The following is a 20,299-nucleotide window of genomic DNA, read 5'->3' on the forward strand; positions in this document are numbered from 1 at the left end:
ACGTGTCTGTCGGTGCCGTTTCCCTGGGTCGATGCGAGCAATCAGGAAGAGGTTTGATTAAATTTTGTAGATTTGACTAGCTCGTTCTGCTTCTGCTTCCGCTCTGTTCAGATAGAGATGATGATAAGTTGACAGGTATATTGTAACTCCGATCTGGCCAAAAAATTCCGTCCCTATGTAACCTCAAGGTAGGCGTTGGACAACACACATAGAGAAGAGAAAAATAAAATAAACAACTGTTGGGACCAGACGCAAAAATAATGCCAGCCCCTTTCCTACTCGTCCATCCGTAATCCTATAACACTCCGTACGCCCAGTAAAAGTCCCCGGGAAATTTGCCACCCGTCTTAGATGACTCCAAGCTCGAAGTAGGATCAGTTCCTTAAGAAGAAAAAAATGATACCAAATAACAATTGGTTGGTTATGTTAAATAAGTTTTGAGTTCTTTTTTTTTAAAAAAAATAATCGCATTGGTTGGTCAAAAAAGTGCAAGGTCTCGCCGCTATGCAGAAAAGAAATGGTATCTGGGACATTTTCCCTCCACCCATGCAACAGATACGGTGATCGTAGTGCTCTTTCGTAGTCTCGTAAATGTGTTCGTTCTTTCTTTCGTATTAAGTCAAGGAAAATAAATGGTCGTATGTGTAGATGCAAGTTGTGCTGTGGTACAATTTTACACGGTGTGAATGGTGGGCTATATGAACCCGGGCATATAGCCGTCGTCGCCGGGATGGATCACACCTCTCCAACGGCGAGTAGGTAGTTAGTTGTACTGGAAATAGGCCGTTGGCGGCGCGGTAGGAGGTCGGAAGGTGCTATGTCTTCTTTGTGATGGTGCGAGTGGATTATGAGGTGGTCCCGGCGTCCGCCGCTCAATTTGCGGGGGAGGGGGCGTTCTTCTTGCGAGAGGATTCACACTCCGCTCCCTCTCTTGAAACGGTTCCCCGGCTATCGTGGCCGTAGATTGGGCCCGCCTGCTAGCCTTCCGTGATCCGCTCAACGCACTTAGCGGAGGGTCTTTGACGGCAGGTTCGTCGTCGGTTGGGAGTGTTAACTCAACCAAGCTGTAGAAGTATTCCAATACCTCTGGATATCGCTGAACGCTGGATTGCCAATCCTCGTCGATTCCTCGTTTCAGAGTCGCTTGGGCGGCGGCAATCTCGTTTGGATGCGGGGGGGCGTGGTAGTAATGGTAGGCGTGGGCTGTTAATCGTTCAAGATGGGACGAATGTGCAGCCTTGCGTCGTTCGGTGAGTAGGCGGAAATACTCAAGTATATAGTCTTGAGCGTGTGCTCGAACCCACGTACTGGACCAATGTTTAGTAGGTTGTCATACAAAGTTCGACGGAAGCGAGGGAGCAGATGAACAGCAAGCAAGCAAGCGAACGAGCGAGCGAGTAACACAAGCCAGCAAAAGTAAAAGCAAACCAAAGCAATTAGAAATTCACTAAACGCAAGACATAATACGAAGAAGTAGAAAAAAAAAACATTGCTCTTACCGTATATCATTATACACAGATTGCATCATACGGTTCTCTGCCTGCTCGATGGCGATCTCGAGACCTTTAGCCTCGCAATCGCAGGCGAGGCTGGCAGGAGCATGACAGATGGCACAGTCCGGGTCCATTCTGATGATGGACTTGCGGGGTTTATGTTCCCTGGTATACATCTTAGCGGCGTGAAGCCGAAGGCGGGCAGGAGAGCCGGGATGATGGAAGAAGTGGTGAACATGAGCGGAGAGATACGGAGAAGTAGTGTAAGAGTATAGATCAACTATTGTACAACAACGGCTGTTCACTTGACGACCCGAGAAGGGTCCATGTCTATGGGTAGGAGGAGGGAAGGGGAGAAAAAGAGAGAAGGCGGGTCAGGGCAAGACACGACAGAGAGTGACTGACCTGTATTATGAATGATGGCGAGAGAGGAAACAACACAGCACGCCTGAGAATGGTGGTAGAGTTGCAGCAAGCAGCAGACAGCAGATAGCGGACAGCAGACAGCAGACAACGTACGTGTGAGCGATATGGGGGGGAATTGGGAATTGGGAATTGGTCGAAAGGTTCAGAGGCAAGTTCAATGGTTAGCTCAGAAGCTCGGGGCTGCAGGAAAACGCTCTTTGGCTGACCGCCCCCGGTTCGAATGGCCGCGATAGTCAATTGAGTGTAGCAAATAAGGAGGACGGGTAAGTAAGTTTGCGTGCCGATGTCACCGATATCTGGGCGTGCAAGATACAGCAGACACAGACAGATACAGGAGATACAGCGAGATACGGGTTTGTACTGCTGTATGTCGCTTCTGAATGGAGCGTGGGGTAAGGTAGGTAGGCGGAGAGCAGGACAAAGTGAGAAGGAAAAAAAGGCGTGATGAGAGAGGTCAAAGAGGACTTGACGATTCAATGCGTGCGTGATGCTTAATGCTTGATGCTTGACGCTTAATGCTAGTTGATACCTGGTGCCGCGTGCTTCTTCTTTCCCCCCTACGGCGAAAGCTTAAGAAGTTCAGGAAGAAAGTGGTGTTTGAGAGGCTGGTTTCGAAGCTCGACTTGCAGAGCCTGCAGCAACGGAGAGGCAATGGAGGTAAGTGGGAGCACTAGATGTCCACGATACCCACTAAAAAAGCCAATTGCTGACGGGGGAAACGGAGAACTGACGCGGGACGATGGGAAGATAGACTAGGATAGACTAGTATGAACGAGGATAAGTCAAAAAAAGGTTACAAGTGCGACTGCCCAGCGGAGCCCAAAGACGCCAGAGACGCACCGCGAACGCACCAGAGATGCTTTGGTCGAGCTTAGCGAGCACTTGAAGAGCAAGGAGGTTGATGAGGGGGGACGAACGTTATGACCACGTTTGGTCTGAAAGGAAGAAATTGACTGTCGTGGCTCGAATGGGCGGCAGGATTACTAGTAGCATGCAGTGTGCATGAGGGTAACCCAATCGAGAGTTTGCATAATCCGGCCGGTCTGGCGTTGCTGCACAGAGCCAGTAGCGTTGGAGATTATAAGTAGAATAGGTAGTAATATGTATGGTATGTATATGTATATGTATATAGTATGTATGGTATTTAATGTTTTATAAGTAGGCGGTATATAGGTAGGTGGCTGGTATAGTTGTATGTAATGTAATGTCATGTAATGTGTGTGATCTGTGATTTATGTGATATGGATATGGATATGTAGGTATATGTAGCGTGGTGATAGATAATAAGGTAATATAGTGCGTGGAGTTCGATGTCGGTTTAATGTTTATTACTCTTCATACAAAAAGGTGAAGTGTTCCTCCTGGAGATAGAAATACTAAAAAAGATCACTGACGATCATGAGGAGATAAAGAAAAGTAAGACCAGTAAGACCAGTTCATACATACAAGACCTGCCAGACGTACAACGACGTTAGACCAAATAGATATGAAAATGGATACCGAAGAGGAGGTGTTCGGGCGTTCAAGCGCTTGCTTGATCTGCTTGGACTACCTGGAACGGATCGGCTTTTTTCCAACGTGGCAGTGGCAGTGGCAGGAGTTCAACAGATTCCAATACAATAAATGGGATCTGATATTCTGAGGGACGCAGGCAGCGTGCAGGAGACGTAAGAGGCGAGACGCAAGAGACGATCTCACAATCTCGCAATCTCGCAAATCTCGAATACTGTGTACCTAATAGTAGACAGCCCTGAAAGGTACTTATTTGAGGCTCCAGGCGCTGCAGAGAGACTTTCAGAGGCTCCGAGATGCTCTCAATGTTTAGTTCTTTAATAATCTTTAATCTTCTTTTTTTGGTGCTTGGCACTAGATTGAAAAAAAAAAAACATCGAATGCCCGCAGATGGCAAGGTCTGCGAAATCTGCAAGGTCCCAATTTGTACGACGTATGGCGTTTTGATGAGCTCTTGTTGGTCAAATGGTGAAATCGGTCCATGTTTGGTTCGTCCGGTTCGTTTGGTGCCTCGTAAAAATGCTCACCGCCTTTCGAGCGCCTCCAGCGGCTCTTGAGACCGACATGGACGGAGGCAAGCCATTGGCGGCTATAAACCCCGGTGAAACAATTGGGACTTGGGGGACCTTGGGGACTTGTTTAGATTAGGCCGAGGTTATTGTCAGGTGTTATCGTGCCATTCATTGGCAATGAATATAATTAAACGTTGTACCTACACATCTTCGAGCCAGTACGAATATATTAATCATCGATTGGGTGCATTGAGAAAATCTGTAGATTCTCGTACACACTTTTCTTTTTGACCTCGACTTACATTACGAAAGACGAAAAAAAAAAAGGTTGTTTGTGTGTCGTGTGAGGTTGGATCCCCCGCCGTCCGTGTCCCGTCCCTACCTATTACGGTAAAGATGTCCCGAAGCTCATGTGACCTACACCTTTTTAGCCGAAGCCGGCAGGTGCCGGCATGTGAAGTACCAGGGTACTTGTAGGGGCTCTAACTGGGGCTAGGGTTAGCTCTTCTTATCTTATCTCCGCCAATATCTTATCTGCATATTGGTGAAGAAAAGAAAGAAAAAAAATCGTTGGAAGGATCATGGAGGGATGCATCGATCCCGTCATCGATCACCCAACTAGCCGAAGCTGCAGCTCTCCGTCCCGACCAATCAACCAATGGACGGGAAGCCAACGAAAACTTCAATTATGAATTTTATAACATAAACAAAAGCCCAATTCCAACTCAAAAATGCCGCCCCGGTGCCCCTCGAGCACAGGAATCCTCCTGCCCTTCTTATACCCCTCGCTCTTCCGCACCGCCCCCCGCAAATCCCTCCAGCTCTCCATCCCGCACCGAGCCGCCCTCACAATCCTCCACTCGACCTCCGCAGACACCCCGTCCCCAGGGTCTACCTCAACCGACACCTCGCCCTCCGAATCCAGCTCCTCACTTCCTGCCTCACGTCTAAACCCCCCACCAGACGACTACGCGCAATCGACATTCGCAGACAAAGCGCGCGTGACAGTGCACGCCGGAAGCGGTGGTCATGGCTGCATCTCGTTTCTGCGAGAAGCGTACCTAGCGGAAGGACCCGCGAACGGCGGCGACGGCGGACACGGGGGCAACGTGTACATCCAAGCCGTGCACGGGGAAACCTCTCTGCACAAGCTAGCGCGGCGACGGGTCCTCCGCGCCGGCCGGGGCAAAACCGGCCAAGGCAGCGCGCGGGGCGGGTCGCGGGGCGATGACATGGTGATCCAAGTGCCCGTGGGGACAGTGGTGCGGGAAATAGGACGCATCGACCCCGTCGTAGAGGAACGGCTGCATTTCAAGGCGGCGCGGGAGAAGGAGCGGGAGTACGAGCGGTTGGTGCGGGAGGTGGAGGCGAAGAATGCGGAGCTGGAGGATGTGGAGGGTGCGATTCGCGCGGAGATGCCGGAGATGCCTGAGCGCCCGCACTTGAATAAGTTTATTTTGTACCCCGGGATCTCGGAGACTGAGAAACGCGCTATATTGCTGCCTCGCTTACCCAGGCGCGAGCGGTTGTTCGTGCAGCCCGATGGCCCGATACACCTGGACTTATCGACGCCGACGCCGCGGCCGATTCTCATAGCTGCGGGTGGGATAGGCGGGTTAGGGAACCCGCACTTTGTGTCGAAAGAGCGGCCGCGACCACTATTCGCCACGAAGGGCGAGCGAGCCGTGACTATGCAACTCGAGCTCGAGCTAAAGCTTCTCGCCGACGTGGGTTTAGTCGGGTTGCCCAACGCCGGTAAATCGACTCTTCTACGCTCCTTAACTAACAGCCGCGCGCGCGTCGGAAACTGGGCTTTCACAACGCTACAACCGAACATCGGCACCGTCGTGCTCGACAACCACAAAGGGCGTCCGATACCCGTCCCCAAGCCCTCACACCCAGCGCCCCACTCCGTGATCCACGACGCGCAATACGGCTCCGTAGTCCTATCCCGCCAACCGGACCACTACTCTCTCCACACACCAGGCCCCGAGCCACGAACACGGTTCACAGTCGCCGACATCCCCGGCCTAATCGAAGGCGCGCACCTCGATCGCGGCCTCGGCGTCGCCTTCCTGCGACACGTCGAGCGCGCCGGCGTCCTCGCCTTCGTCATCGACTTGAGCGCCGGCGACGCCGTCGAAGCCCTAAAAGCGCTATGGACCGAAGTAGGGCTCTACGCGCGAATGCGCGAAGAAGAGGAGAAAGAGCGGGAGATCGGGAGCCGGATCGATTGGGAAGGCGACGGCAGTCGCTCACCGATGATGAATTACGGGGGCCAGATGATCGTCGCAGACTTACCCGAGGCGGATACTAGTGGGGAAGGCGGACTGCATATTGCGGCGAAACCATGGTTCGTGGTTGCTACGAAGGGCGATTTGCCCGGAACCCAGGAGAACTACGCGCGGCTGAAGGAGTACCTCGACGCTGTGACGGACCGGCGAGAGCCGCATCCGAGTATGGTTGAGGGTGCGTGGATAAGCGACTGTGCTGCGATACCCGTGAGTGCTATCCACGGACAAGGTGTCGATAGAATTATACACTGGACTGTGGGGCTACTAGATGGGGAGTGATAACAAACATATGTAGATGTCCCCAAGGGCAGTTTTTTGTATACCTATTGATAAAAGCTCAAGCGATCTGTTGTACACCTAGTGCCGACCCGTATAACGACCTAAAAGCAAATGAAAATGCCAACTTCCCCAATTTTTAGCTCACGCTGTTTTTCTCCAGTTCCGTAACTGTAAGGATCGCTTTAGAATTGCCATGAACCCCTCTCTCAGCACGCCTTCCAATACCTCGTATGCCCTCATGGAACGCCTGTTGTAGTGTTGGTGATCTGTTATGGTCGATGTCCGAGTGAGAGTGGACATATTTCAAGTAGAACTCGTGTGGTGGATGGATGCAATGCCAACGTTGATGTACTATTCCACAACCAGCTCATCATATCCTTAGGCACTTCCCGTAGCCGGTCCAGCTTCTGCCTCAGCCTCCTCTGGCTGCTCAGATACCTCGTTTTCTCCATTTGCTTCCTCGGCCACCGGGGCATCTTCCAAGGTTTCATCCTTTGTTTCGGAATCGACAGCCGCAGCTGCGGTCTCAGCTTCTTTCTTTGCTGCCTCCTTCAGCGTCTGGTTGATGACAGGGGATGTGTCATTGAAGACACGAAGTAGCATTGCGGACCTATCCTCCTTCGGGAGCATAAGGTTTAGGGAATGGAAGCTCTTCCACAATGGGAGGACCATACGCTCAGAGAAATCGGGGTCGCTTCCGTCCGGTTCGATAACAAGTAGACAGCAACCCATTCCGATATCTTTCGCGCGTTCTCCAATCTCATTCAATTTCTTCCAATCTTCGTCGATGAATTTAGGGAACATTTCTTTCAAAAGCTTGTGGAATGTCTCCTTGTTTGTTAACCGTATAATACGGTCAGGTCCGACATATCCTTCGATGATGGGCATGCCTTCCGATTGTATCCGCCATCTGCAAACCTCGGCAGACGGTGCATCTTGCTTCATGAACATCTTGACGCCTCCATGCACGAATTTGACGCCACGACCCTCGTTTTCGGTGAGGATATCTCTAAGTAGAGCACTCGTGTAGTAGATGGCCTTTGCAGGCTCACCAGTAGCGTTTCGTACCATGAAACGGTCCGCGGGGAAACGAGATGATATCTTGTAGAATTTCTGAATATCTTGGATGACAGTGTGATCCGGTGGTAAGTATTTGAAGGGCTCCTCATAGTTTCCATCCGACGGTTTAACTCGTTTATCAGGTTGAGCACCATTCTTGGGAGTGGCCTCCGTCTTCGGTTTGACTTCCTCTGTCTTAGTTTCCAAAGAAGTTTCCAAGGGAGTGTCTGCTGGAGGCTGTTCAGTCTCAGCAGGAGCTTCAGCCTCGAGTTTTTCGGCAGGGGGAGATTCAGTCTTTTGTTTCTTGGCGTCGGGTTTCGTCTCCGCCTCATCATCCTCTAAAGTCCTCTTGGATCCTACTGTCGGGATAACGTCAGTCGGCTCACCCAGCGCGGCCTTTTCTTCTTCAACTTCCATCTTGATCTCAGCATCAGCCTCTTCGACAACATTGACACCGGTCGCCGTGTTCGGGACCCGGGTCTTCGTCTCTGGTTTGGCTCTAAATTCCTCCTTCTTCTCTAGCACCGTGATGAAAAATCCGCCTGTGTCTTGCTGATGAGCGTAGACTCGCATGCAACGATCTAACGGGAGAGTGGAACAATCGCTAGTGTCTGGCCTAGCAAACATCGTTTCCGAGAGTTTGCCGGGTAACTGACTTTCAGTTGTCAAGACATGGTGTTGTACCTCCTCCCAACTACTCCAGATACGGCCAGATTTATCGATAATCTGCCATTGGTGCATTCCAGGGCTTCGCTTGAGCCCGGGAAGTCTTTCTTTGCAGTCGATAATATCAATCTTGTCGGGGCCTCCGCAGCGTTCGATCGCGGAGACGACTACAGCTTCGTTCTCGACGGGGTTCATGCTGCAGGTTGAGTAGACAACTCTGCCACCGACTTTCAGCATCTGAAGGGCGCGGACTAGGATCCGAACTTGTGTAACATGGAGCCCTAGTGCATTACCCGGCTGCCAATCCTTCCATAAGTTGACGTTCTTTCTCAGCGTTCCATCACCCGAACAAGGTACATCTGCGAGAATTCTGTCGAATCTTAGGTATTGGCCTTTCTCGGGACGGTTTGGGTCTCGTGGTAGTTTGATGGCTGGGTAAAGAGTTGCGTCGTGATTTGTGACGAGCATGTTTGGGGAAGAAAGTCGCTTAAGCTGGTGGACGAGCATGTGACTCCTCTTATAATCTGCATCATTGGCAATGAGCAGTCCAGTCGCACGGCCATCATCGCCAGCATCTACCGAAAGATCAACATCTTCTTCATTGCCAGCCTGCGGCTTGGCATCGCCGAACGATTGCATGAATTTCCGAATTCTACCCTCCTCCCCGGAGTGGACCATCTCGAGTAACTGGGCGGCTTTGCTTCCAGGTGCCGCACATAGATCCAAAACCGTCATTCCAGGCTCGACATCCATCAGCAATGGAGGGATCATGCTAACAACCTCCTGTCTACTTATATTGCCGACACTAGTCTCGGAGACCAAGAACTTCTGAAAGGCGGCAAAAGGTGGGAACTTGCGGATGACATGCTTTGGGGTGTTCATAGAATAGGCGAGTTGGTCAGGGTACCATGTAACCGGCTGAGGAGCCTGTACAGGTTCGCCATCGTAGCGCTCAATCGTGACGATTTCGGGGACGTATCTTGTCTCGAGAAGTCGTTTGACAGCGAGGGCATGACCTTTAGATCCACAAAAGCGGAAGGAATTGGGGAGTTCTCTCTTTAGAGCATCCCAGAATTCAGATCTCTCCGAATCATCGATAGGTAGCGCGGAATTGTAGTACTTCTCCAAGTTTTTATTCTCTTTTATAATATCACTGTATGATCGATACGGGACAGGAGCGTCCCCGCGAGGAGCGCGATTGGATGCGCCTTTGCGACCACCCTATACCAAAGTTAGATAAATTTACAATTGATTGATCGCATTGTAGCCTTTATGGATGTGTTGAAGTTGGTACTTACTCGAAACTTCTTTCTACCCATCTTCAAATATTGGAAAACGTTGTTTGAGTAAAGAACTCTCAAAGTTAGTCGCATTTAAATATTGAAAGTTTTCAGGTTGGAGTTCGTAAGAAAATCGACGGAGCTTTCCTAGTACCCCACCAACGTGCCCCACCAAAGCTTTTAGTTCCTCCGTTAAGTTCATTATCATGCATTGAGAGTGGACATGTATTTAAACATAACGGCCTGAAGTTCCTCTAGGGCATATAAGGAAACTAAGCAACTAGAGATATGTGCAGGTACTGGGTACCCCTAAGAAGGGATACCCCTGTCTTTGATGGATATAGCTTCATTCAATATGACAAGTCAGGTAACGCGAAAAGCCACCAAGCCGCTTCCATTTCCACATTCTGTAGGGACATCTTGATACAACCAGCCAACTTATTTCGCTCCTTGTCAATACCATGGAGTTACCTAAAGAGACTTCTTGTTGATTATAATTACGGTGGAGAAGCGAGGTCACGAAAAACGAACATCGAAGCTTACGGCATTTCTCGTATGGAAAAGACAATCTTGAATACAAATTGTACAGTTCTGTCAGTAAGTACCCTACCCATCCGAACCAAACGCCGTGAGGAAGAAAGCACCGATCCGACATAATCCCCATCGACTAGCTTACATGATTCACCTTCGTCACTTAGCTTAGCCTGATCCTCTCAGCACTTTTAAGGCGTCGTCGAAGTTCTGAATGTCGCGCACCAGCTTCTCCCTGCGGAGCTTAACGGGGGCATCCTCAGCAGCGATCATGTCAAGCTGATCCTCGTTAAGTTCCTGGACCATCTGAGTACTGAAGATAGTGAGAGGGCTGCCCTCGCCTCTCAATAGATAGTGGTTGACGGCCTGCTTGCAGATGACGTCGACGAAGCGTTTGCGAGATACCTTGTAATAACTCTTCAGGATGTCGTGGATCAACTTGAGATTGTATTCTGAATTTCCCATATTCAATGATAGGGCTTTCAATACCGCCTTGCTGAGGAAAGTTCCTTGCTCAAAGCTGCGGACGTTAGTATGCTTAGTATCAACGGGCGCTTGCATCTCTAATCCGAGCTTCTCTAAGGCGACTACAAAATGTTCAGCCTGAGACTTCTGAAGATTGTCGTTGTAGTAATGGTTGTAGGTCATTGGACTTTCTTCACGTTCGATCTTGAGCAGGAGCTTCGCTTGGTCCAAGGCTACGCGATACGACTTCTGGAGCCCCTCGAGAAGATATCCGTCCCATAGCTCTTCGCGTACACGTTCATCGGGGCATACTTGTTTGAGAATTTCTTTGATGAACAGATGAATTTCGAAAATCACCTTAGTCATATAGGAGAGTGTGATGGGCTTCCATTTCTTGGTTTGGTCCTTGAATATGGCAGATATAACGGTGTTGCTGATCTACGTAGTTTTAAGTTAGTTAAATGTCTTCTTAAGTACTGCAATTTGACTTACTGGTACGAGGTCCTGCCCGCGGCTTTCTTTGTAAACACTCTCTATATAACCCATTATGTCACCCTTCTTGTCTGTGGTTGGCATAATAACATCTGAAGGGTCAAAGATACCCTCGAGTTCGGGGCAATCAAAGTCCTCAAGCTCAGGATAGGGGCGAGCAAGCGTAGGGTCGCTTGACTCATCAGGATCCTTATCGGGACCATCGGATTCGAAAGGCCTCGTGTGGCCATTCTTCGACATGACATCCGAGTACTTTTCACTCTCATCGACAATACGAGTGATGAGCCTGAGCTCGTGCTGCTCGTCGAATATCGCGTCGTTGTCATAGCAAGCATTGAGTGAATCTCGAGCAAGCGTTTGGAATGCTTCGCCCATCCTGTTGAGGTAAGCACGTTGCGTATATTGGTTATTCCTAGATTGTCCCATCTTGTCCAGTTGAGATCTCAACCCGTCTCTCTCTTTGACAATGTCCGCCTTGAGCTTTGGAAACTCTTTTTTGATAAGGTCGACGAGGAGCTCGCGCACACGAGCTTTCAATGCAAAGACGCCAGCTCTGCCCGTATTTCGAAGAACTGACCAAGGCTCGGTTGCGAAAAAAATACGTTCCTTAACCTGACCCTGTTCAAGGGTCATACCGAGGTCATCAGGACCACGATTTTTGACGATGTAATATCCTAGTGATAGATCACTCCGTCTACCCAGAACGTGCTGAATAGCGATATTCTTCATTGTGCTCTCGATCGCTAGATCTGGTTTGGTAAGAACGGCCATAGTCCTTGTCATCGTTGGATCAGCTTTCTTAGCTAGCTTCAAGATCTCTTGTGTAGCAGGATCCACATTAGCAGGCATGATGGCTAAGATTATTGTCCTGGTATCCTTCACTATACACGAAGTTAACGAGCCGCAACGAGGGCGTGTGGAGGGTAATGGATGCTTACTATAATTCTTAACCATGTTCCTAACCAGTTCGATATCGCCTTCGGTGGTGATGCCTAGGAGGATTGATATTAGCACTTCTACTCAACGGCTGAAATATGAGATCATGTAATCCTCACCTTCGGTCTCCTTTCGAAATATACCTGGTACATCGATCACGGTGAAATGCTCTTCCTATTATCGTACGTTAGACATATTATCCCAAGGAAGAGTGCTATCACATATTGTGGGACTTACATCAGGACCAAGCTTCTCAATCTTGAGAATGTGTTCACTAAATGCTGAAAGATTAATGCCGTCGGCTGAGGTGGACTTTGTAGAAGTTTTGATTCCCATGGCATCGTTGGCCTGTAAATAGTCGTCAGTGACATAGATTTTCATGGATATGCTTCGCTGGTACGGTGGCCACCAACCTCTCTGAATAGCTCTGCGAGACTCTCCTGCTTCATGGTTTTCAAGGTGCGATGGAATTTCTTAACACGCTCCTTCTCGTGGGGGGGCGCATCGGCATGAGGTATGATAGAAACATTGATACTCTCTTCGATCTCACGACGACAGGTAATCTGAGTCGCGTATCGCGTGCAAAGTTCGGCATCTCTTGGGAAGCCAAAGCCTGTTAAACCTTCAAGCACTGAACTCTTTCCTGAAGACTGGTCTCCGACGACGACAAGCTGAATACTGTTAGTGTTTCTATATTTGTGATACCTCATATTATTTCGGACAACTTACTTGTGGTAGCGCAACCTTGGTCCCAATGAGCTCACGCAGCTTGTCGACCTTGGTCAGAATGGCGAGGTTGCCAGGGGTGGGCTGGTCGTGAACCGCGTCATTACCCGCATAGCTGCCCATCTTAAAGATTCTTGTCATCAAAGTAGGCGTAGAAATTATTGATGAGATTCGATGGTGTTGGGTTTAGGCGCCTGAGTGATAAAAGGAAGAAATTGTATACAGAAAAGCTTCCTTTATTTTTTGTCCTAAGTAGATACCATGGACATACTTAAGTAACAGATGGAAATTGGAAGAAACGCATACTTCGCTTTGCTAGTATTACGTGGTGGGTTAGCCTCGAATTAGACGACTGCCATGATGCCTCTACCACCTTACAGACCAAACGACTCGACCATTTTGAAGCCAACAAACCATGGTTACTGCAGTCTGCAACATAGACTTGGGCGAGGCCACCAACCAGGTTGTGAGAAATCAGACTTGGTCTCATCGTATGGCCTTTCGTTTCCAATGTAATAGCTAAGGCAGTTTATTGACATTGTCAATCTTCTTTTCTGCCTAACCGTCGAAATAACGCCGATCACAAGGCTCTGGCCCGTTTGTATGTATGTAGGTAGGTTACCTAGTAGGTAGGCTCACGGGTATGTGTAATAACTCATAATCAGGGGTACACGGTAGCCGCCGAACAGGGTGCCAAGCCACCTACAGGCCGCAGCCAACGAACCAACGAACCAACAATGATATTTTGACCGAATTCAAACAATGATAATTCTTTGTATAGAAAAGCAAAGACGCACATACAGTCACATCTACCATCTTGGGCAAGACCTATGGAAGTTCGATGTAGCTACCCGAAGCTATCTAGGATGCTCGAATCGGATGTTGAGCCTCTCGTTTCACAACTTCCAATGTGCAGAAACTCCTACCAATGGGAGCACAGCTAGGCGCATCCTACAGACACGCCGCCATCGTAATATGGAAACCTCCTAATTTCAGCTGATAAGCCTAGCCCTGATATGGGGTAGCGTTTTATTTGACCTTGGAGAGCAGTTCTTCCATTGAAATGGCTGGAGAGCCGTGTTCTCATAACAGTCGCTTATTCTCTTGTTTTAGATGCTTCCAAAGTTCAGATATGTAGTATCTCCTAGGTACGTAACCTGTCTTCGTCTCATCATATCAGTTCAATATGTCAGAGCACACTTTTGGTGTATGTAGACTGCTAGTCAACAAACAACAAAGTCGCTAATCATGGAGATATTTATAGCGCCTTCTCCCTTGGACCAATGACCTTTTCGAAAGTATCCAAAGCCATGGTAAGAGTATGCCTGCCCTGAGTCTTCCCGCGGAGAAGAGTATCGTAGTCGAGCATCTCCACGAACGGCACGCGAGCCGTAATCTCCAGCATCCGTAGCCGACCTTTCCGTGTCTCCCGAAGAGTCGTCTGAAACTCGTACAGATCCGGTGGGGCATAAATATCAGATACATTGATGATGTTACCTTCTCGGGCTTCTGTATCTTCTACATCCTTGACTTCGAGGACGTGGCCTCCACGAACTGCGTGTAGGTCGTGCTGGACTGCGCCTGCTGATACTTCGGGACACACGATTGTAACCTTCATGACCGGTTCGAGGATGCCGATGTTTTGCTGCTGGTGGGCTTCTTTGAGAGCTTCTCTTACCGCCTTGTTCGCGGCGCCGACTAGATGTGAGCTCGGGGATGAATCGAATAAATCGGTTGCCGTATCGTATGTAACTGTAATAAAGCACTTCTGCATCGGGGAACTGCGGCGGGGACCCCTCGCGAGTGCCGAAAGTACACCGTTCGTGAGTTGTTGCTTTGTGTGTTCAATGTCGGCGATGAGGTGCTCTCCGACGCATACGATTTTAATGATATTTCCATCCCGCTCGAGATATGATCCAGACAGTGTCTCACGATAATCGTCACTGAGAGGTTCGATAATCACGGAGCAAGCTGCCTTCCCGGGCTTTCCCGCGATAACCTTATCGAAAACTACCCGGCGAAGAGGCGTCGGCGTTGTCAAGCATTCTTTGTAGTCAACTGCGATTGAGCCCCACTCAGCTTCCGCCTTGTAGTGTTTCTCAAGACGATCGCGAGCAACTTCTAGGTGAAGTGTGCCCATTCCGGATAACGTATACTGCTCCGTTTTTTCATCTTGAGACCACCGCAAACTTGGATCTTCTCTTGAGAGATTCTCTAGAGCAGTTTCGAGAGCTCTTGAACCGGTTGGGGTAAATGCGTCTAAAACGATGAAGGCTACAGCAGGTGGTATATCTGGTGGCCGAACCTGTATTGTCGCAAGTTCTGTTTGCGGCGCTTTACTAGGAGCAAACACTACCAGGGTATCTCCGGTTCTTGCAGTCTTTAGACCTGTAATTGCCCCAATCTGTCCCGGAGACAGGTGCGGTATCTCAATAGTTCGCGCTGCAGATATCTGCATCATGTTTAGAGGTCGTTCGAATAGTTGGAGGTTTGCATTCCACATCTGGATATTCTTTCTCACTACACCATGGTAAACTCGTACAAAAGTGAGCATGCCTCGACGGGGATCATGAGACACCTTGAAGACCGAAGCTAACGCCTCGACATGTGGTTGATGCTTTTTGGAAGGCTTCGCAGAGTTAAGAACTTGGCTAAGAGGTTGATGTGTTCGTCCAATCCGGACCTCGAGCTCGGGTCGATCCGATGGACTAGGCAGATAGTCCTTGACTGCGTCAAGTAAAGCGGCAACACCAATATTTTTAAAGCTAGCTCCTGCGAAGATGGGTATAAGAGATCCGTCGCCTTTGTTAATAATTCGGCGAATACTTTTTTTGATAGCTGCGGCGGATATGTCTTTTCCTTCGGCGGTAAACATTTCCAGGAGTTCATCATCCTCCTCGCAAAGTTGCTCGATGAGCTTCTCACGTGCATGCTCAATCTCATCTTTGATGGTGCCCTCGGGTACCATCTTTAGGAGTTCTTCAGGGGTGTCCTTAGTCCCTCCCCAACTAACAACAGAGCGAGAGATGACATCGACCACACCTTTTACAGAATCCTTACCCCACCAGGGTATTTGGCAAACCAATGGCATTCCACCGAGTTTCAATCCAATATCTTGAACTGATTTCTTAAAGGAGGCGCCGTCACGGTCAAGCTTGTTGACGTAGATGATACGAGGTACTTTGAACTCCTGGGCGGAAGCCCAAACCCTCTCGGTATGGGCTTCGACACCTTCGACGCCATCAATAACGCAAATAGCCCCATCTAGAACGGGCATGCAACGCTCGACCTCAAATCTGAAATCCACATGGCCGGGCGTATCAATTAGGTTGATAGTATGCGGTTGGCTGTTTGGTTCCAGACGTTCCTTGGGTGGCCAGTTGAAAGTAATTGCGGCGGATTGAATTGTGATTCCCCTCTCCCTTTCCATAGGCAAGAAATCAGTCACAGTATCTCCCTGATCAACGTCTAAGATATAAATTAGTTGAAATCTTCTTTCGGGTTTCTAAGTGGTATATTTATAGATCTGGTGTATACATTATACATGTAATAACTTACGTCCTGCTCGATTCAAAGCACCACAGTTATAGAGCATTTGTTCTGTAGTGGTAGTTTTACCCTACATCGCAATAAGTATTTGAAATTCATATGTACATGTGCTAGACAGTATTTGTGAGAGACGTACTGCATCGACATGAGCGATAATTCCTATGTTTCGGACATATTGAATCCCAGTATCGTGCTGAGTGATAGTATGGCTCGAGGACCGCCTGATACTGAGCCGTGTAGTCTCGTAAAGTCTCGAATAGATCGATGTGAGTCTAACCAAACGAGAACATCTCAGGGGAACTCGGCACTTGAGTGCGAATAAGCTCATACCAGCAGAAATGAGGAGTTCATTACTAGAGGCAGTAGGTATTTATACGCCGTCACAAGTTGAGAGGAAACTTAAATTAACTCGACATTGAGTGAGAATTTAAGTTCTCTTGACATTCAGTCACTCCAATTGACTTTTCAAATAAGTACTGATATAAAATGTTGGTTTCAAACAATTTTACACCTGCAACTGCCTCTTAGTATATGTATGCACGGACCATATATGATTGGTTGTCCATCGGTGAAGTCGCAGCTCAGAAAGCTGACAAACGCACGGGCCATCCAATGGCAAGTACCACAGGATTCCCCACTGATGATGATTTCAGTGCAACTCGTGAAGGCAGACGATTTCCTACAAGTCCATGTACTTCAGCATTCTAAGTGATTGCCAATCCTCAGCAAGCTAATCCTTAGGTGACTCTCTCGAGAATTCGAGATTGCGGCTGGGACGGCGAATCCTAATATTGACAATCAAGCATTGTTGCTACTGCTGTTCTTTGTGGAGTGCAACCCCTAATGCTCTACCTGCACTCTACATCCCTACTAAATTCTCTAAGCCAACTTCTATCCTCTCCTTTACTTCTACCCTCCATTTCCCTTAGCGAATAGGATACCATGGATTACCGTTCTTCTATAGCTGATGACGAGCACCCAGCCGGTCCATCCCCCTGGGGATCATCGTCGCCATCTGCCTCGCCGCGCCGCAACGATTCATCCTTCGGCTCTCTAGGCAACGAGCATCAACCCTCCTCACCGTATCAATACGCAGTCCACGACCCCAGCAACGGTTTCGCGCAAGAAGACCCAGGCGTCAACGCTTTCAGACGACCAGGCACGGCCAGCAGCACAACCTCCACACCGGCGTACGACACCCCAGAACAGCAAACATCCTCGCAGCAATCCGAAGCCGGAGCCGAAACCGAGCAGCAGCCGCCGAGCACACCGCAGCGATCGCCGGCGCAAGGTCAGGCCGCAGGCGACAGCCCACAAGAGCAGCAACCGCAGCGATCGAGGGGGCCCCAATATAAGCTACAGGCCAAGATCACCGGACTAGAGCGAACGGGTCGCAAAGATCCCATTTTGAGATTTGACGTCCACGTGAGTCTCCTCGAAGACAGTTATTTGTGTCCTACGTCGCTAATATACACAGACGAATATACCCAAGTTCCGAACGACCCAGTTCCGCGATGTCCGCCGTTTACATTCTGAATTTGTCAAGCTTGCCGAGCATTTGATATCCGCCAACCCCGATGCGTTTGTGCCCGCCGTTCCGCCGTCTGTGACGTCCGCAGGCGCTGGGACTGACGAAGACGAGACGAGGGTGAAAGCCCTTCTACAGAGATGGTTTAATTACGTATGCGGCAATGAAGTCCTCATGAGAGATGATGAAATGGTTTTATTCGTTGAAAGCGATTTTGGTTATAGTCCTATGGTCAAGAAGAAGCAGCCGGCCACCGGCGTACGGAGGAAGCTGCTGAAGCAATTCGCACCACCGCCCGATGATACGCCGGAGCTGTCCGAGGCACGACCCATAGTAAAGCTATTCTATCTAGGTTCAATGGATGCGGGACACAAGGTCGATCGACTTGTCAAATCCCGTAGAGGTGCGTTGCATTTTGTTTCACTTTTACGAACTTACTGATAACTAATTCATAAATAGGGTTAGGATTATCAGAATCCGACTTCGGAGTCAAACTTGGTGCAATGAACGTTCAAGAGCCGCACCAGGGCCTCGCGAACGCATATCGGAAACTCGGCAAGATTGTACAGACTGTGGGTGACTATCATGCAGCCCAGGCCACTGCTGAAGCTACAACACTTGGCGATCCGTTTCAGTATCATTCACAGGATGCATTCATCGTCAAGGAGACTCTAACAAACAGACAACTTCTGATTCGCGAATTCTTACAAGCCCAAGAGAGCACGCGGAGCAAATTGAATGCCGCGGACAGGTTGAGAGCTAACTCAACCGTACGGCGCGAGAAGGTTGACGAGGCGATCGCTGCTCTAGACGAAGCAAGAAACTCAGAGCTGGAGTTGGCGCAGAAAACTTCGAGGGTAACACATAATCTGGTGCAAGAACGTCGCAAGTGGTTTGCGAGAACTGCCTCGGATTTACGTCTCAGCATTCGGGAGTTTGTAACTCGTGAGATCGAGGCCGAACGACGTACCCTCGCACTGCTAGAAAGTGTTCGGCCCGATATCAGAGCCATCGATGCTTCAGGCGGTCTAAGTAGACTAGGACGGGAAGCTCATCCGACGGTAAGGCGCCCAAGCCTTGCAGCCAGCCAAGGTCCCAAAGGTGATGCGTGGAGCGGTGTCCCCCGCCGCACGGATAGGAGCATGTCGGGGAGCTTCATGTCAAATGTTGCCGAGGAAGACGATGGCGAGAACGGGCAGCGCCCAGGATCCAGGTCGCTCAGCGGCAGCGGGATCAGTACGGGATTGCCCGGTCTTACGGAGGAGGATGACGAGGACCGCGTGGATGCCAGGAACGCTGCCAGTCGATTGGCGACGAGCACATTTTAAAAAAATGTTCAGCGAACCAACCTTTTTCGGGAGCGGGTCTAAAAAGAGCCTGAATCCCTCACCGTAACGGGGAAGTTTTGTAGTATTGTATGTATGTGTGGGGTCTTCTTCCACAACCTTGATCCCAGCTGTTTTTTTTCGGCGTGAATTGAAAAGAGCATAGGTACAGCTTTGTCTCCCCCTTGTCCTTTTTTTGCTCTCTATCTAAAGTGCTCCTCAACTATAACTCCGAATAATTCTAGATCGAATTGTGTAACGAGGGATCCCGAGCCTTGCGAGCTTTTGTGATTCCTCGGCTACATGCCGCATCGGTACGACGGTAGCTGCGGCGCCCAGCCGCACTAGGTATGTAATATGCGAGATACGGCGCGCAGGAGCCTATTTCCTGCGGCCGGCGTCCATGCATGTTCCGTTGAGTCTCGTCAGCTTTTTGACGCCGGCGTTTCCTGTATAGTGCCTATCTTGCAGTCCGGTATTAGAATAGGTGACAATCGCCATACGAGGACTCCTGGGGTGGCCGGTCGTCCCACCAATCTCTTCATCGATCAGATTCCTACCTACTAGAATGCAGGCCTAGTGAAGTGAGTTGAGCCATGTCCCGGCACGACTGTCCGTTTCGTTTCATTCTTCTCCCAGCATGGCATATTCGCATGGCGTCATTATACGATTTTCCAGGGATGTAACATCTGCATATCGTCGTAGCTTTACTACCTTCAAAGGCCCGGATCGTCGCCTATCGCTTTAGTAGCCATGTAGCGGCCCCGTCTGTACATGCTACTAAGACATACAGACCTCGCACATATGCCATGCACGTTGACCCTTAGATCCCAGAATTCCGGCCAGATGCATGAGACTTCGTAATTACAATGATGAGCAGACTATTACACTTAACTAAATTCGCCCCCCTCAAGCCGAAAGTAAACAACACTGCAGGTGATAGGCGCCAAGAGATATAGCAAAGGTGAACTGATCGTGATCTCTGGGGTATACTGAGGTACGCTGTAGTCTTGGTGTGTCGATCGTGGGGTTAATTTGGGGGAGCTCAATAGAAAAAAGAATATATAGCAAATTGCCTAGCGACAATCCCAGGCTCATAGCAATGTGGCTGGACGGATGCCATATTAGGTGGCGACAGTGAATATAGAGGCACATATGTCCGAGTATACCAATATCTAGCAGAATGCATATGTAGATGCTTCACAAACAGGGATAGGTAACTAGCT

At 49.4% G+C, this 20,299-nt stretch overlaps 6 protein-coding genes across 6 annotated transcripts; 2 read left to right on the forward strand and 4 right to left on the reverse strand.

Annotated features, from left to right (window-relative positions):
- Window positions 1-73: 73 nt before the first annotated feature.
- On the reverse strand, window positions 74-1,935 carry GGS22DRAFT_64274 (uncharacterized protein). Its single transcript, XM_047967646.1, has 2 exons — window positions 1,500-1,935; window positions 74-1,307 (listed from the first exon to the last, which is right to left on the reverse strand). The coding sequence occupies exons 1-2, from the start codon at window positions 1,667-1,669 to the stop codon at window positions 764-766; spliced, it is 714 nt and encodes a 237-aa protein (XP_047822718.1). The 5' UTR covers window positions 1,670-1,935; the 3' UTR covers window positions 74-763.
- A 2,519-nt stretch (window positions 1,936-4,454) lies between these two features.
- Window positions 4,455-6,705, forward strand: GGS22DRAFT_64334 (GTP-binding protein Obg/CgtA). The gene has a single exon (XM_047967648.1). It carries the CDS (start codon window positions 4,675-4,677, stop codon window positions 6,514-6,516), a length of 1,842 nt encoding a protein of 613 aa, XP_047822719.1. The 5' UTR covers window positions 4,455-4,674; the 3' UTR covers window positions 6,517-6,705.
- GGS22DRAFT_152627 (S-adenosyl-L-methionine-dependent methyltransferase) lies at window positions 6,315-9,603 on the reverse strand. Its single transcript, XM_047959712.1, has 2 exons — window positions 9,540-9,603; window positions 6,315-9,462 (listed from the first exon to the last, which is right to left on the reverse strand). Exons 1-2 carry the CDS (start codon window positions 9,558-9,560, stop codon window positions 6,895-6,897), a joined length of 2,589 nt encoding a protein of 862 aa, XP_047822720.1. The 5' UTR covers window positions 9,561-9,603; the 3' UTR covers window positions 6,315-6,894.
- Window positions 9,604-9,987: 384 nt separating this feature from the next.
- Window positions 9,988-13,476, reverse strand: GGS22DRAFT_152631 (P-loop containing nucleoside triphosphate hydrolase protein). The gene is made up of 7 exons (XM_047959713.1): window positions 12,675-13,476; window positions 12,359-12,616; window positions 12,183-12,293; window positions 12,065-12,119; window positions 11,948-12,001; window positions 11,010-11,890; window positions 9,988-10,955 (listed from the first exon to the last, which is right to left on the reverse strand). Exons 1-7 carry the CDS (start codon window positions 12,810-12,812, stop codon window positions 10,221-10,223), a joined length of 2,232 nt encoding a protein of 743 aa, XP_047822721.1. The 5' UTR covers window positions 12,813-13,476; the 3' UTR covers window positions 9,988-10,220.
- A 319-nt stretch (window positions 13,477-13,795) lies between these two features.
- Window positions 13,796-16,704, reverse strand: GGS22DRAFT_64353 (P-loop containing nucleoside triphosphate hydrolase protein). The gene is made up of 3 exons (XM_047967649.1): window positions 16,357-16,704; window positions 16,230-16,290; window positions 13,796-16,139 (listed from the first exon to the last, which is right to left on the reverse strand). Exons 1-3 carry the CDS (start codon window positions 16,546-16,548, stop codon window positions 13,930-13,932), a joined length of 2,463 nt encoding a protein of 820 aa, XP_047822722.1. The 5' UTR covers window positions 16,549-16,704; the 3' UTR covers window positions 13,796-13,929.
- Window positions 16,705-16,867: 163 nt separating this feature from the next.
- On the forward strand, window positions 16,868-19,332 carry GGS22DRAFT_152635 (vacuolar protein sorting-associated protein Vps17). The gene is made up of 3 exons (XM_047959714.1): window positions 16,868-17,645; window positions 17,698-18,151; window positions 18,208-19,332. The coding sequence occupies exons 1-3, from the start codon at window positions 17,163-17,165 to the stop codon at window positions 19,074-19,076; spliced, it is 1,806 nt and encodes a 601-aa protein (XP_047822723.1). The 5' UTR covers window positions 16,868-17,162; the 3' UTR covers window positions 19,077-19,332.
- Window positions 19,333-20,299: the final 967 nt, after the last annotated feature.

Source organism: Annulohypoxylon maeteangense, assembly GCF_022496945.1.
Source record: "Annulohypoxylon maeteangense strain CBS 123835 unplaced genomic scaffold GGS22scaffold_2, whole genome shotgun sequence".
In the NCBI taxonomy this organism is placed as follows: domain Eukaryota; kingdom Fungi; phylum Ascomycota; class Sordariomycetes; order Xylariales; family Hypoxylaceae; genus Annulohypoxylon; species Annulohypoxylon maeteangense.

Bases quoted from the DNA above. Each gene is read 5' to 3' on its own strand.
- GGS22DRAFT_64274 (XM_047967646.1), bottom strand. From the start codon at position 1,669: ATGTATACCAGGGAACATAAACCCCGCAAGTCCATCATCAGAATGGAC. The intron at 1,308-1,499 runs GTAAGAGCAATG...ACATTGGTCCAG, and splicing joins TCTGTGTATAATGATATACG to TACGTGGGTTCGAGCACACG.
- GGS22DRAFT_64334 (XM_047967648.1), top strand. From the start codon at position 4,675: ATGCCGCCCCGGTGCCCCTCGAGCACAGGAATCCTCCTGCCCTTCTTA.
- GGS22DRAFT_152627 (XM_047959712.1), bottom strand. From the start codon at position 9,560: ATGGGTAGAAAGAAGTTTCGA. The intron at 9,463-9,539 runs GTAAGTACCAAC...ACTTTGGTATAG, and splicing joins TGGGTAGAAAGAAGTTTCGA to GGTGGTCGCAAAGGCGCATC.
- GGS22DRAFT_152631 (XM_047959713.1), bottom strand. From the start codon at position 12,812: ATGACAAGAATCTTTAAGATGGGCAGCTATGCGGGTAATGACGCGGTT. The intron at 12,002-12,064 runs GTGAGGATTACA...CAATCCTCCTAG, and splicing joins ATTTCGAAAGGAGACCGAAG to GCATCACCACCGAAGGCGAT. The intron at 10,956-11,009 runs GTAAGTCAAATT...AAAACTACGTAG, and splicing joins GCGGGCAGGACCTCGTACCA to ATCAGCAACACCGTTATATC.
- GGS22DRAFT_64353 (XM_047967649.1), bottom strand. From the start codon at position 16,548: ATGAGCTTATTCGCACTCAAGTGCCGAGTTCCCCTGAGATGTTCTCGT. The intron at 16,291-16,356 runs GTACGTCTCTCA...ATTGCGATGTAG, and splicing joins TTATCGCTCATGTCGATGCA to GGTAAAACTACCACTACAGA. The intron at 16,140-16,229 runs GTAAGTTATTAC...TTTATATCTTAG, and splicing joins TGCTTTGAATCGAGCAGGAC to ACGTTGATCAGGGAGATACT.
- GGS22DRAFT_152635 (XM_047959714.1), top strand. From the start codon at position 17,163: ATGGATTACCGTTCTTCTATAGCTGATGACGAGCACCCAGCCGGTCCA. The intron at 17,646-17,697 runs GTGAGTCTCCTC...TAATATACACAG, and splicing joins TTTTGAGATTTGACGTCCAC to ACGAATATACCCAAGTTCCG. The intron at 18,152-18,207 runs GTGCGTTGCATT...ATTCATAAATAG, and splicing joins ACTTGTCAAATCCCGTAGAG to GGTTAGGATTATCAGAATCC.